General features: G+C 36.5%; 1 protein-coding gene and 1 long non-coding RNA gene across 5 annotated transcripts in view; both read left to right on the top strand.

Annotated features, from left to right (window-relative positions):
- The window catches only part of LOC141397791 (NCK-interacting protein with SH3 domain), a 73,896-nt gene extending 72,194 nt beyond the window's left edge, over window positions 1–1,702 (top strand). For all 4 annotated transcript variants that reach the window (XM_073974514.1, XM_073974515.1, XM_073974517.1 and 1 more), the window contains one exon: window positions 39–1,702. In XM_073974514.1, coding sequence (XP_073830615.1) covers window positions 39–230 — 192 coding nt within the window. In that variant the 3' untranslated portion in view covers window positions 231–1,702. The remainder of the gene's footprint in view (window positions 1–38) is intronic.
- Window positions 1,703–6,648: 4,946 nt separating this feature from the next.
- On the top strand, window positions 6,649–9,202 carry LOC141397792 (uncharacterized). The gene is made up of 2 exons (XR_012411505.1): window positions 6,649–7,736; window positions 8,119–9,202. It is a non-coding gene; the product is annotated as an uncharacterized lncRNA (long non-coding RNA).
- Window positions 9,203–16,362: the final 7,160 nt, after the last annotated feature.

The following is a 16,362-nucleotide window of genomic DNA, read 5'->3' as shown; positions in this document are numbered from 1 at the left end:
AAATAAAAACTAATTTAGTAAAAATATTACCATTTCAGATGAGGCGCTGTTACTTGGAATTATGTCGACGAATTCTGCGTAATACCGACTATCAGGAACATCAGCATCGTAAACAAGATTTTATGAAAATCTTTACACGAATATTCTGTGAGGAAACCGAATGTAGTGCCTCCGATCAGAAGTTAGTGCGTGAAATAGCCAATGAATTTCCACAGATATTCAAGGCTTAAATTTCGAAAACAGACAGGTAAAAATATGCAAATGAAAAACGTAAGCAATTAATTGAGAATAATTTGAGTAGTTTTTAAGTTTTGTTAACTTTAATGACATGTCATGACAGTTTATGTTTTTGTTATAACCTTTCAAGGATTAGCTATAGATGATATTTTGAATTAGACCATTAATATTATTTGAACACACCAAAGCAATTACAAATATACATACACATGTATGTATATTTTTGTTTCCTTATTTATAACTTATTTAGGTTTAAAGTTCAACTTTTAAAATTAGTGAATTCTGAAGAATTAATCGATTTAAGATTATTATAGTATAGTAAACAAATCCTGTTATATTTAAGAAAATTTTCGTTTTTTATAAATTAATAAAAATTAACAGTACATGATTAAATCTTTGTAACATAAGTTTTAAGTATATAAGAGTAGATGAAATCATTCGATTATTATTGTTATAATAAAGTTTATTTAGGAGTTTGTTATTTTTTGTTAAAACTCATACATATACATACACGCATAACTGAACATATAACATGGTTGAAAATCTCAATGGGAAAATCCATCGGCATACAAAATGGAATATTTGGTTATAGTTTAGATCATGTTAAGTTCTTGCCTGTAGCACAGGCGAGCTTTTCAACTGTACCCTTCAGCGAATAGAGGTTTCGTTCTCTCTTTCCCAAACTTAGCCAATATTTTCCAAAAACAACAAGATTTCACATTACAAAAATTGCATTTAGGGATATTTGTCAATAAGCATAAATCAATCATTTTATTTACAATTTATATACACACACATAACATTTAAGACTCCAAAGTAATCCTCATATAACTACCTATATTCGAACATAAAGTGAAAAATAATTGTTATCCATAATTCACATACATATAATCAATCACTTAATGAAACCGCGATTCATTACAAAACCTAACAAAATAGTTAACAAAAAATATTGGTCCTATATGCAATACAAATCGCCGTATTATAAATAGAAGCACTTCCTATATACACATAACAACCTATGTTTTTTTTTTTTCAATTGCATTTAATGGTGTATTATTAAAACAATAATATTGTATTCAAAATTTACAAAAAAAAAAAAAAACATTTATTAGGAAAAATGTCTTCATGTTCAAATTTATTTTTTTATATTAAAGATCCTTAGAATTAAAAATTATTTTTTTCTCATTTTTATTTATTATATAAGATTTTTAGAGCAGCCATGAATTTCTTTTTTTATTAGAATTTCTAGTCATTTATACAGAGTAATAGTTTTTAAGAATTTAGGAAGTGCATTCTTTCATTGATCGACATTTTTAAAATGTATCAACGAAACAAATGCATGGTTAAAAAAATTCAATAACATTTTAGATATTTATACTAAGACTATTATATAATAAATTGGTTAAATTTGTCCATATAATCTATGAAATCTTAAATAGAATAATATACAAAAAATTGTAAACAATTTGGAGTTGATAAAGTAATTTTAAACAAATACAGGAATTTCAAATACATACGCAATTATGTATGTTCAAAATCACATGCATTATGAGCACTCATCAATACAAATGGAAGGTATTTGTAGTTGGCCGGCTACTTAAAGCTAATGTTTACGTGCCAAACCATTTCGAATTAAAATTGCAGTAAAGCTTTTGGCCATTAAATAAACACCCAAGCGACCTTGATATGCCTGTTGATCTAGGGGTTCTCTTCTACATTGTTGGATATCCCTCTCTAGAGCATGAATATCCTTCCTGATATGCCTAAATGTGTCGGGCCTTGACAGCAGATGGTGATTGAGATGGCTCTCATGGTAACATCCAAGCAAGTACTGCAACGAAAGCATCTCATTGTGTTGATGTACTGTAATAATCTTTACCTCCTCATGGTCCACTGAAGACTTGAGGAGGCACCCTGTTGCTGTTCTCAGGGCGCCATTCTGACAGGTTTGAATCTTCCAATTCGTATCACATAATCCAGGGAACCAAACTGGAGCCGCATAGCTTACCACAGACCGACCTATCGCCTTATATGTGGTCAACAAGGTTTCTTTATGTGCACCCCAACTGCTGCCGGCTTGGGGCTTGAGGTCGGAATTCTGCTACCGTCGACCACGACATTCAATTTTCTTCCAAACTGCGCTGTCCATGTAGTGAACAGAGTGCAATCATCCGCATACGTTACGATCTCGATGCCGTCTAGAGGGGGCGGAATACAGGAGAGGTAGAGGTTAAACAGTTCCGGAGATATCACCCCACCTTGGGAACTCCCTGTTTCCCTATACGGGGTTTGGACTTCTTGTTCCAGAATTCAACGTACGACTGGCGTCCACATATATAGTTGACTATCCAACGTTTCAAGCTTGGCCGGAGAGTTGTCTGCTCAATGTCCTCAAACCGCGTGGAGTGCCTGACTGTATCAAAGGCTTTTGATAAGTCAAAAGCGCCACCATCACTGTTCTCTGGCGGTCTCTGGTTGATTCCTTGACAAATTTATGTGGAGATGGCGTGCAGCGCTGCTGTCGTGCTGTGCTCCTTATGATAATGGGCAACCTGATAGCTATTCCTCATACTAAGGTAACAAGGGTCTTTGCTGCGGGCGACAAAAGCGAAATCGGCTTGAACTGGCATCTTTGCCTGGCTTCCGTAGCGGGACCACCCTGCCCATTTTCCAGACTTCGGGAGCAATGAGGGTGTCTAGCGACAAGTTCAGAACTTTAGGTATAATTTAGCGTTCCTGATGACATTAGCAACATCATCCACTGTAAACTGTGGTGGTTCATCCTCGGCAGGAAGTGATCTGATGCGACGTAATACTCTCCTCTTCACCCTGTCACTCTCGGGGTGCTCGACAAACTGTCGATTGAAATAACTTGCGCACCTCATCGGGTCAATCAACGTAACGTCGCCAAACGTGACTGAGGTCCTACCTTCCATCCTTTCGAGTGGTTGACCGATTGCTAAGGGAATCGACTTCCAGAGCCATAAAAAGTTTCTTTGAGGAAGAAGGAAGGAAGTTGATCTAGCCTTCTTGGCCGAGGTAGGTGGTGGCATGGGTTAACTTTCATTTCCAAACTCTTGCCGGCAGAGGCCTCATGTGAGTCCGATCGACTAAGCGTCTTCGTTTGCTGTGTTCTCCCTGTGCCCTCGGTTTTAGACTCCGCAGAGATCTTGTTCACTTTGACTCCTCCGGTGTAAGTAGTTTCAGCGATGGGAATAGGTGATGCCCCTATATTCGGTCTCTCCTTCTGCACTTCTTGGGTAGCTGGAGGTGGGTTCTTTTGAATTACGCCACTGTCTTAGGGTTCGACCGTATTAGTTTCACCTCTCTTTCCGATAGTGAAAAGTTGCCTACAAACATCATTAGGAAATTCAGCGACCTTCTGTATCCACTTTTTCTTTTTGATTCAACGGCGCGACGGCGTTTGGCGGTTGTGGGAGGGCTGCCTGAGGTAATTTTCTGTCGAAGCAAGAACTTGCTTACTGTGCGCTACAAAAATCTTTTGCTAGGGGACTTCAATGCTCATCATGAGCTTTGGCCTTTCGTCCTAGGCAACGACAAGAAGGGTACAGCGCTGACCGAGCAAATTGAACGAGGATCACAAGAGATTGTCACAGCACGCCAGACATCATTATTGAGTCACCCGGTCTAATAAATGACGTGTGATTGGTAAGGGTTAAGACATCAATACAGCTGCAACCGATCGATAGATACCTGCTGGTCGAATACTTGAAATAATATAAAAATTCGCAGCAGAGGCAACGGGACTAGCAAATGAGCGTGATGAGCTTCGATGTACGAACCCTGAATATCCAAGAGTAAGGGAACATAAGCGGAAAAAGTGGCTACACCACCGAAAGCACCTAGGCAACGACAAGAAGGGTACAGCGCTGACCGAGCAAATTGAACGAGGATCACAAGAGATTGTCACAGCACGCCAGACATCACTATTGAGTCACCCGGTCTAATAAATGACGTGTGATTGGTAAGGGTTAAGACATCAATACAGCTGCAACCGATAGATAGATACCTGCTGGTCGAATACTTGAAATAATATAAAAATTCGCAGCAGAGGCAACGGGACTAGCAAATGAGCGTGATGAGCTTCGATGTACGAACCCTGAATATCCAAGAGTAAGGGAACATAAGCGGAAAAAGTGGCTAGACAACCGAAAGCAATGCAACATTGGTACAGGATTAAAGTAAATTGCAATCGAGGGTTAGATCATTCTCAAATCGGGGAAAGAAGGATGGTAGACCGGCTGTCAACGGCGTGACAGAGACAAATCCTAAGAGGTGCGCGCACCATTTATAGGGCACCACGAGAGTGATGGCGCGAAGAGGAGCTTGCTACGGCGTATAAGAACCCTTTCAGCCGAGGAGGTACCACCACAATTTACGATGAACGATGTTGCAGACGTCATCAGAAAAGCGAAATCATCCAAGGCATTGGGCGCACATGGAATCTCAACGGAGTTGACTACTTAACAAGTGCCCTCAATCTTGTACCATAAGCCTGCAAATTTGGCAGGGTGTTCCCGCTACTGAAGTCAAGCAAGGATGTCAGCAGAGGTAAATCGTACAGGTCGATATCTTTCCTGTCGCCAATAGCGAAGATTCTAGAGGCACAACTCCTCCTCATGATGAATACCAGTTTCCCAACATTAGCATGGATTCCGGAAAATTCACAGTACTGCAACCGCTTTACACGCCATATCAACACATATCAGTCGAGGACTGAACCAGAACATGCCGTGTGACCGAACTACAGCCGTGTTTGAAACGTTGGATAATCAACTACATATATGTTTGGAGACCCGTCGTTTGTAGAATTCAGAAATTAGAAGTCGAAAAAACCCGTAGAAACAGGGAATTTCCAATGGCTGGGTGATACCCCCGAAACTGTTTAACCTTTACCTTTCTGAAACTCCGCAACCTCCAGATGGCAAAGAAATTGTAATGTATGCGGATGATTGTACGATCTTGGCATCGGGTCCTATCGTCGATGACATACATATGTAATTGGTTAAATGTTTACATAGCTGGCATAGAGCAGTTATTCCACCTGAGGAATATGAAAATATCCGCCGCTAAATCCAGTACAACAATGTTCCACTTCTGGACGAATGAAATGAGGCTTCTACTGGACATATTGGTCGATCGGTCGATTCTAACCCAAACTACCCCAAAATGTTGGCTGTAAAGCAGTGTCGCCCAAGATTTACTATCAATGTTTTAGTATATGTGTATGTGTGGATGAAAAAACCAACAACCACATGATGTTTTTATTCACGCACACTGTAATTGAGAGAGAGAGAGAAGCAAATGCAAAAACAACGCCCTCACTATACTTCATTGCAAAGAAGCCCGTCCCTGCTGTAAAGTTCAATAACATTTTTAAGTCGTCCGTGCAAGCCAAAACTCTATGCGAGGAGACAAAGATTTAAGCGGTTCATCTGCAAAATGAGTTGTTGTCGATGCTGTACCGCCTTGGGTGATACCGCCGTGAGCATCCCGCCACAATCTATTGATCAGAAGAGATCTTCATGATCAAAATGAGGGATAGAGAGGTCCAAAGGTATCAACTAGCCTATCAGCCAGGCCTGAATAGCATTCACACCGATGAAGTTGCGCAGATACACTGTTAGTCTCGGACTCGGAGACCACTCCCCATCCATTCCAGCAGAAGAACGCCAGCTGCCAATGCAAACACCTGTGTCTTTAGCCTTATTAAGATCCGGAAGATTCAGCCGCCTCAATTCGTACATAGCTCCATTAAAGAAGGAGGAACCCATACTGACGTTATGATCCCACACGGGATCTTTGCGATAGGTACAGCCGCTAAGGGTACTACCGATTCCTTATACTCGCAGCTAATGACCTTGATTCTCTTGTATAGGGCTGTCTGGCCGAACCGTACATTGCTGTGGTCCACAACGTCTGGGATAATAATGTCCCTGAGATGACCTTCAACCAGTAACCAAAACAATCGTTGATACACCCTTTCGATCAGTCTATTCCATGATTGCTAGCCGGAGATCATTTGGGACAATTCGCCGCGTAGCATTGTCAACATGCTTCGGGTTAGACGAAGACGCCTTCTCAGACGTACAAAGTTTCGATGAAGATGCACTTATTGAAAAGATCTTGTGTTCTTCCCTCCAATCTTCTTCGCCACCGAGGCATACAAAGCAGGGGGATGGACCGGCTGTGACAGGCAGCGTCAACTTCTTCGCGGCAGGATGGTCGTCATCAGACGACCTCATCTTCTTCACAATCACTGGTTGTTGTTGTTGTAGCAGCATTTAACCCTATGTAGGTTTAATGCTGTGTTGGCAGCCTCTGGCCGAAACCCTATGGTTCCAGGTCAATCCGGTACGAAAGAATCCCCTGCCGTGGGATTGCCACACCACTGGTTGTGATTTTTGATTGATCGACTGAGTAGCGACCTTTGACGTAGTTGAAGCTGTCACAGAACCATCATTGCTCTGTCCCGTAGATTTGAATATCCTCTTCGCCTTTTTTGCTCCTTCTCTGTCTTTTTTGAAGGGAAACATTATCCTGCGTGAGTATAGTTTCTCACGAACTTCTTCACAAACTTGAGGTTCGATCTCATCAGCTGAAATTCCCTTTCGCTGATGGTATTCGGATCATTATTTAGGTACCGATTGCAGTATCTAACTGCCCTTCGGCTTTCTTGTTCATTGTTTCTTTGGGCTTGGCATTTTCTGAAATCTGCGATATCAAGCTTATTGATGGGTAATCACTACCTGAAATATATGTCGATTATCCAAAGGTGTACTGTGTAATATTCAGTCCAACTCCTTGGCTTGGGACTGGCTTCGGGGTAGGTATGTGCAAAACATGGATGACTTCCTTTACAGGTAATGCCGTTTCCATTTCAGTGTTATTTTAGTTTTCACCCTCTAAACTCCACGTTCTGTTCTGATCTTGTGCTGCTATGTAGGTTGAATGGATGTCATATCTCGGTGATGGTTGTTATTGTGGTTTCCATTAATCTGAAAGAAAGCAAAACTTGTATTTGTTTAACTTATGTATTAACTCTATAAATTTAAAATTCAAAACCAAATCTTCTGAACATAAAACAGATAAAATCTTATAAAATCCTATAAGCCAACATTTTATAAAACAAACTCAATTTTTTAAAATAAATTATAAACAAACTAATTGATCTAAAACAATAACGACTCAAACTTGATGTATTCTAAAGTAAATCTAAAGAATTAAGAACTGAATAATAACAACAGGACATGATAAGCTAAAGCAAAATTAACATAAAACATAGACAGGTAAGGTTGGCAGTGGTTATGGTTAGACAAATGTTGATTTTCCGAAGATAGAAGAACAATAATCTATGAAGACGATTCATTTGTTCTTCCATAATAAAGCTTACTAATTAAAGTCCCGCTTGTATGAACTTTTGTAGTTCGGACTTTTGTTCATCAAAAATTTTCAAAATTCTTAGATTCAAAATAGTATTAGGGGTGTCTTTTTACTTACTAAATGTTGCTGAAACATTTTTTCAGCAACTTTTCCTTTATACAACTGTCAAAATCTGCAACATTAGTAATAATTATTACTAATAAGTGTGTCTTTTTACTTACTAAATGTTGCTGAAACATTTTTTTCAGCAACTTTTCTTTTATACTACTGTCAAAATCTGCAACATTAGTAATAATTATTACTAATTATCACGTAAAAAGACACAACTAATTATTCCACTAATAAAATAGTTGGTTTAAAATATTAAAACAACAACAATGGGATTAAGCCAGACTATTTTGAAAAAAAAAAAACAAAATTGCAAACGCTATCCCAATAAAAAAACGCCACAATGCTTCTAGTAAAAAGACACAGCTATTATTTTCTATTAACATTTCTCTAACCAAAACCCCACTATCAAAAAGAGTTTTATTTGTAAAATAATACAAAAAAACAATAAGTTATAAATAAAATTTACCAACATAAGATCTTATTAAGTTTTCACAGACACAGAAATTTGTTATTATAAATAACAGATTAAAAATAAAACAAATTTGGGAAATTTTATTAGACGTTATAATAGTAAGAAGTCCCTCCCCCCTCGAACACAGACAACTGTTATAAAAAACAAATTTGCTCAAGGATTGAAAACCCCTCTCTCTTTCTCGACAAAAAACGAGATTTGAAGAAATTTTAAAGTTTCACTACAAAAAACCTCTTAACACAAAGCACTTTTTTGAAAATCGAGCACAAAATAATACGAAAAAACAGTTAAACAAAAACACTACGAACAAAAAAAATCAAAATACTTGTTTTCCATTTTCCATAAAAAAGACACAAATTGTTGATAATAAAATTAAAAAGAAAAAAACCCTCAAATAGAAAAATTTTATTAAATTTATTTATTTATTTAAAATTTCATTGTTATAAATAATAAACCCACACAAACAAAGAATCAAATTCAATAAAATTGGCACAACCAACAAAAGACAATGTTTCAGTGTACCTTCAAATAGAATGTTTTATTATTTTTAGAAAAATTAACACATTAAATGAATAAATAAATGTTGCAATAAATCAAATTGTTTTCCCAATCCCATTCACCACCCCAAGAATGGTCTGATTGCAGTGGAGAAGAAGTCTTTAAGGCTTCTCTCACAGTTTATTGTCTAAGCAAGAGTTATATATAGGAAAACGAAAATAAACAAACGAAGTGTAGTAATGAATAAATAATTGTTAATGTATGACAAATCTTAAAGAAGTACGACGAAACCGAGATTTAAAATCATTATTATGTTTAATAATTTACATAATTTTTGTGTAATTAAAAACTATGTATCAAAAGAAGTATGGTTTTTTGTTTGTGTTTTTATGTAAACCAACCAAAAATAATGTAATTTTTTAAGTAATAAAGCAAAACTAAAAACAGATATATACATAAAAGAAAATTTAAAGTAAATTGCAAGTTGATATCGGTTGTTTGACAAATATTTGACATTTTTGCATTTAAAGTTATTAAAATTCCATATAGAAAAAACCTTCGCACAGTGGAAAAAATGCCGATCTAGCTCGCCAAAAGTCAAAAAAATCACATACGCCAATTTGAAAACTATTATTGCAGTATTAATCTAAGGTGTCCACAGAATGCAACGGCATTTAAAATAATTTATTTTGCATCAGTCTAAGCGAAATAACGGTTCATTATTGATTGACATTTTTTGAACTAGTTTTCATAATATAGTTTAGTAGTAAATTTATGATCATCGCAAGCACTCTTTCTACAAAGTAATTTTAAAGCTTTACTGAATTTAACATTTCGTGAAGCAGGTGATTTAAAAAATGTTGAATATAAGATGTTACAGTCGAAATCGCTTATAACGTCGGTCAAGGGACCGGCCAAAATCGGACGCTATAAGCGATAGTCGTTATAAACGATATTTATAAAAGAGGTAATATAATATTATGTATAGTGACATTTGGGTATAAATACGTTGTTTTATTAAGTAGATAAATAAAATCAATTCAATTTTTTACTTTTTCATTCTATAAATGACAAAATAATAAAAAATAACGATATTAAATTCATTCTTCAGCAGATCGCCTTTAAAATATCACCTTTAAATAGGATATGGTTCTATTTCTAAGAGTCTGTTATTTTAGTTTGTGCTTTTGAATTCCGATAAAAGTTTTAAATTTAACTCAGATCTGAGTTTTGAAAGGGTTTCCAAAACACATTTTTTGTTTGTAACATCTTCTAAGTAAATAAATTTTTCAAGAGTTTCTACAGCTAGACACGCCTCTGACACTTAGAGCATTTGAAACTCTGTTCATTAGAATTGCCTCCATCTAAAACTTCCAATTATGTCGTCGTCATTGCATAAGGCAGATGTGAAAACTTTGTCATCGATGGCAAAAAATTCATGAATATCTTCTACGTGTTGGGAGAAGTTAAAACGAAGATAAATGTCTTCAGAAACTTTTAAAGGTCCATTAACAATCCCGCAAGATGAAGGAAATTATCAATGACAGAAGACGTTACATTTTTCCATGATTCATCTAACACTAACACGGCATACAACACATTTAATTTCGTACTTTGATCCTTTTCTATTCTTGACAGAATAGTGGATATTTGCTTATCCGGCAATGCTATTTTAATGATTATATTCCACCTTGGTCCATGGGTTGTAAAACAGATGTGACATTGGGTGACAAACATTCAAGCTTAATTGACTTGAGACCGCAATCTTCGAACATGTGCATAAGTTTGGTATTTTGTTGTTGTTTGAGTTTGAAAAAATATACATACAACAAATTATTATAATTATAATTACAATTTCCTTCTTCGTATGATTCGACGTTATAACCGATAGCAAAATTCAAATATTTCACAAAAAAACTGCCATTACAACCGATATGACGCTATAAGCGATATTTATTTGTGTGGAATATAAAGGGCAGAAATTCGGGACTTTTGGATTTCGTCGCTATAAGCGATATGACGTTATAAACGACGGCGTTATAAGCGATTTCGACTGTATTTATTGCAACTCGGATTTTACACTTAAAACATGTGACATCCGATTTTTTCCAAATTTTGCATTTTGTTCAAGCTATTACTAGGGAGTGTCGTATTTTATTACTATTTTTATTAATAATATTTTTTATGTAAAAATGCTTAAATTAGGGCGGTATCTTTCAATGGGGGCCATATCAATGCGTGTACATGCGCCGAAAATTCTCTGTCGGAATATTTTATACCACAAACGAAGACTAAATGTCAACTTTCTCAGCTATTTCGGTTGGATAATGTGGCTAAAACCTCAAAAATTACCGAAATCGCTGGTACCGGTCTGTGGGGGCTATATGAAAACGTGGACCTATACCGAAAATGTTTATAGGAGTGTATGCATAACCCCCACGGAGACTAAATACCAAATCCTAGCCGTTTCGGTTGGATAATGTGGTAGAAGTCTTTAAACTATCGAAAATCGATAGGTACCATTCGACGGTAAAAATACAATTTTACCAAATTTATTAATAAATGAAGTAAAATTGTCAATTTATAGCTGTTCATATCGAATTTATGGGCAAACATGCAATAAAACATAGATTTGTACTTTTGGCGTGCTAAATCGGTACTTTTTTCCACGGCGCTTCGTAGCTCTGCCGAAAGTAGCCCTGTAGTCTACAATGAATATGGTAAGTAGGTATCTGTTTCTCATGAGACATTTCCTGGATTTTACCTCAGAGATAGCATTTACATTTCCCAATTAGATAATTGATCACAGGCTTACCCGCAGTCTTGCAGCTCAAAAACGCCAAACTTTAGCAGAACTTTTTTTCATCTCAAAAGGCACATCTTGATCTATTCTTTTTGCCAAATATTGCATAGTTTTGTAACAAAGTGCCGCCAACCTAACACTGTCCAATCTAGCTCGAAAACGACTGGACCGGACATTATACAAGGTGTCGCAAAAGTAATCCTCCTATCAGAAAATGCTATAAATTTTGTGATTGGCCCCTAATGCCAGCTCTGTTTTGACATTTGTGTAGTAAACTTGCGAAATACATGTTAATAAACAATGTTAAGCTATACTGCTCCAGAACGCCATCCTTAATCACCACCAACAGGAATATGATTTTTCATTAAAAATAATCATGAGTGATGAGGCGCATTTCCATCTTAGCGGGTACGTAAATAAGCAAAATTTACGCTTCTGGGGACTCAAAATTCACGTGTAACCCATGAAGAGCCATTACATCCGCTCAAAGTCACTGTATGGTGTGCTGTTTTCGCTGGAGGAGTCATCGGAACTTTTTTCTTCGAAGACGTTGCGGGCCAAACGGTTACTGTGAATGGTGAGCGCTACAGAGCAATGATCAACGAGTTCTTTTTGTCGCCGAAAGATGCATTTCCCGGGCGTCTAATCTCCCGTTTTGGGGATTTGCACTGGCCAGTAAGATCGCCTGATTTGACCGCTCCAGACCGCTTTTTGTGGGGCTTTTTGAAGTCGCGGGTTTATGTCAACAAGCCTCAGACTCTTTCAGCTCTTAAAGACAATATCCGTCAAGAATGTGAGGACCTATCGCCGGAAGTTTTGGCTAAAGTGATGGAAAATTCCATAAAAAGGGCTCAAATGACAATAAACTGTGGCGGCGGCCATTTATCTGACATCATATTCTTGACTTGATGTAAAAAAATATAAGACCAAATAAAAACAAGTAAGAGCAGGCTATAGTCGGACAGGGCCGACCATGTGATACCCTATACCACTATAGATTTGCAATATCTTTCCTCCATGGATAAATATAACCTGTACATTACAAATTTTACCAATTTTCACACAAAAGTTTTGGTCCATTTAACCCGCTAAATATTATCCGATATTCATGTTGCTTTTCACACGCCTTCTCCATCATAAACTTAACTTTTGTGTAAAATTTCGCGGCGATCGAACTATTATTGCGACCAGGGACGTACGCAGGGGGGGGGCACGGGGGGCCCGGGCCCCCCCCGAAATGGTTTGGTCGAACAAAATTTGTTAAGCAACTGTAACTACTTATTATATTTTTTTTCTCATAAAAATGTTGGTATGTTTGAAGATTTCAAATTAAAACTTATACTTTGCTTAAGTTTTTGAACAGAAAATGTTCATTATTAACAAGTTCTGTAAGGAAATATTTGAAAATTTTTTGTTTGTATGCTGTTTTTGAGAGAAACTTCCAATGAAATCTGAATTACTTCTTCATGTCATATCATACCACTATCAAATGCGAATTTCATAATGAATATACTCAAACTTTATGTCATATTCGAACTATGTATATATAGCTCTCGAAGCTTAAAACTCATTCTGTAACAAAAAAAAAATAACGAGTTGAGTATTGTGGGAATGGAAGTGTATGAAAAATGTCTATTGGATAATATGTATGAAGAGTCGGTCCTTCGTGGACTACATCATGAAAGCCATTTAGAAATTTGTTTTACTAGCATCGCCAAAATTTTGCTATCCTATTTTAGACAAATTAGCTGCTAAACAGTATGAGAAAATAATGAAGACAAATGAATTTTTGTGCGTCACTTCATTTTTTTCTTTATCATCACCGAAGTATAATTGTAGCCTCAGACTTTAAGGTTACGAGATTATATACACTAGGATACGAAACAAATAGGTCTCATCAAAATAATGATTTTAGACTCCACATATGTTTGGACGATATTCGCCATAAAAGTTAAAAAATGTTAACTAAAATGGTCGAAGGGACTAACCGATTCAGTCTAAAATCGAACCTAGTATGGACTACCTAGTTCCACTCGCAAATTAACTTCCAAAAGTACATCAAGTTTCAAGAGATTTTTTTGGACAACATCTTTAGGTCCCTCATACAAGTCTAACATAATTGCAGTTTAAAGACTGTTCGAGGATCCTTTGGACATTTTGTAGTCTTGTTTACAGCGATATCCTATTTTTCGTGGACAAGTTCATGCTTCCTGACAAAAATGTAAATACTACGGTGACCAACTAAAATAGTTTATGGGCGCGGTAACTATCGAGAGGAGTGTCTCTCAAAATAAGATCCGTTTCCAAAATTAATTATCTTATTATTAGCGAATAATTATGTGGGGTTCAATAAGGATCGATTGTTATTTGTCAAAACTGTATAGAACTAAGTCCATCAAAGTATTTGTCATCGAGTCCAAAAACTTTTAATCGTACAATTAAGAAGAACAAAAATTATAGCGCTTCTTTTGTAACTCCTCCGGTAAATAACATTGTGCATGTGGGGAGGGTATTATACCATTAGTTGCGGGCAACTAATCAATTTCATATCCACTGTAAAACATTTTGTTGTTATTCAAATACTTGAATACAACAAAATATGGACTAAAGCTGAAATAAACACAAAGATGTTTTTTATTTTTGTTAAAATCGAAATTTCGATTTTAACTTTTCAAAATTTTTAAAATTTTTTTTTTTAATTCCATTTCGATAATGGACAAGATTATTAGGTTCGTAATGATCCCACAAAAATATATGCTGATCGGTTTATTCCTTTTCAAACTACAGTGGGTACCGTGAACTGCTTTAGTAAAAACAGTGCTTTATAGGCAGGCATTTGTCAGAAAGATTTTTTCAAAAAAAAAAAAAAAAAGATTTCTTAAATAAATGCATGAAAATGGATTCTTATAAGTGGCCATAACCCATTAAAATGACTTTACGTAACGCTACACAACATTTTTTAATTTCATGATTTTTGGTCAAGTTGGGCCCCCCCCGAAATGAAATCCTGCGTACGTCCCTGATTGCGACCTACAGAGCGGCTACAAAATCGACCAAAAATTTTGTTTTTGGTCCATTTCATCCCTTTAATATTTCACGATCATCGCCAAAAACTAATCAGTTCTATTCTGGTACAACCCCGACCTTCATACTAAATTTCGTGACAATCGGTCCATAATTGCGGCCTGTAGCTTGATTACAATTTTTAATGGACGGACAGACGGACGGACGGACACACATAGCTAAATCGCTTTATCTCGTCGAGATATGAAGTTTGGTATACCACATGAGGGGTCTACGACGAATATTTCGCGGCGTTACATGAATTTTTGGGAAAACAAACTTATTATACCCTTTTCCACATTGTGGTATAGGGTATAATAATCCACAAGAAGAATCAAAGTTTTTCATCGGAAGTTTACTTTTGTGCCACCTTGTATATGTTTGAGGGCTTATTAAGTACATTATATTTTTTTAAACGAGGGAATTTTAAAAGTGTTTATTTAAAAACCCAAATTTTAATTTTTGGCAACAAATGTTGGCCTGAGAAAGTGGTAATTTTTTTAAATTCCCTCGTTTTTGATGCCCAGTTTTCGTCTTCAAAAATTCTATTTTGAGAAAAACGCGTTTATAGTTTATATGCTGAATACAGCACACAATGCACGAGGTGTATTTTGCTACCGTTGAAAATTTGATGTTGCCTAGCCTTGGAATCAAATCAGGGCATTCAGCGTGCAAGACCGGTGTGAAACCATTGCACAACGGTGTCACCCCATAAAGAAGGTTAACCCGGCAGAAAGCTCTAATGTATACGACGTTTAACCTTGAAGATCTGTATTGATTTAAACAGACAAGCGGAAATGGCTAAATCGAGATAGAAATTACTATAATCTCCATCTTATATATGAGGTGAAACGGTAATGCTTTAAAACAAAACATACCAGAAAAGAACATCATGAGGTCTCATCCTTATTCAGCAAAAATCTATTTTCAAATTATCCGCACACGTCTTATATGGATACTTAATCGAAATTTGATCTGATCTATCAGAACAAAATCTTTATAGAAGATTAGTAGATCTTCTCCTCGAAGAACATCTGGGGTTGTCATAGAATATGAGTAGGACCTTTAACAGAACAACAAAGTGTCAATTGATTTTTATACCCTCCACCATATGGAGGGTATAATTAAATTTGTCATTCCGTTTGTAACACATCGAAATATTCGTCGGAGACCCTATAAAGTATATATATTATTGATCAGCATAAAATTCTATGTCGATTTGACCACGTCCGTCTGTCTGTTGAAATCAAGATACAGCTCGCAATTTTAAAGATATAGAGTCAAAATTTGGTTATTACTTGCAGGATGGTTGGTATTGAAAATGGGATATATCGATCCACGTTTTGATATAGCCCCCATAGAACGGTACCTCCTGATTTTCGGTATTTTTAAGGTTTTAGCTTCATTATCCTACCAAAATGGCTGAAATTTGGTACGTAGTCTTCTTTAGGGGTATAAAACTTTCTCCTAGAATTTCGTCGGTATCGGTCCACACCTTCATATAGCCCCCATAGAATGGTACCTCACGATTTTCGGTATTTTGAAGGTTTTAGCTTCATTATCACACCGAAATGGCTGAAATATGGTACTTAGTCTACGTTGGTGGTATAAAACTTTCCCCCAGAACTTTGTCGGTATAGCTCCACGCCTTTATATAGCCCCCATAGAATGGTACCTCCCGATTTTCGGCCTCAATATTCCACCGAAATGGCTGAAATTTGGTATTTAGACTTCGTTGGGTGTACTCAAATTTCCCCTATAAGTTTGTCGG

This window comes from Musca autumnalis, unplaced genomic scaffold, assembly GCF_047663935.1.
Source record: "Musca autumnalis isolate F117 unplaced genomic scaffold, ASM4766393v1 scaffold_3, whole genome shotgun sequence".
NCBI classification, from domain to species: Eukaryota; Metazoa; Arthropoda; class Insecta; order Diptera; family Muscidae; genus Musca; species Musca autumnalis.
The sequence above is the reverse complement of the archived record's forward strand: the minus strand, read 5'-3'. Positions and strand labels throughout refer to the sequence as shown.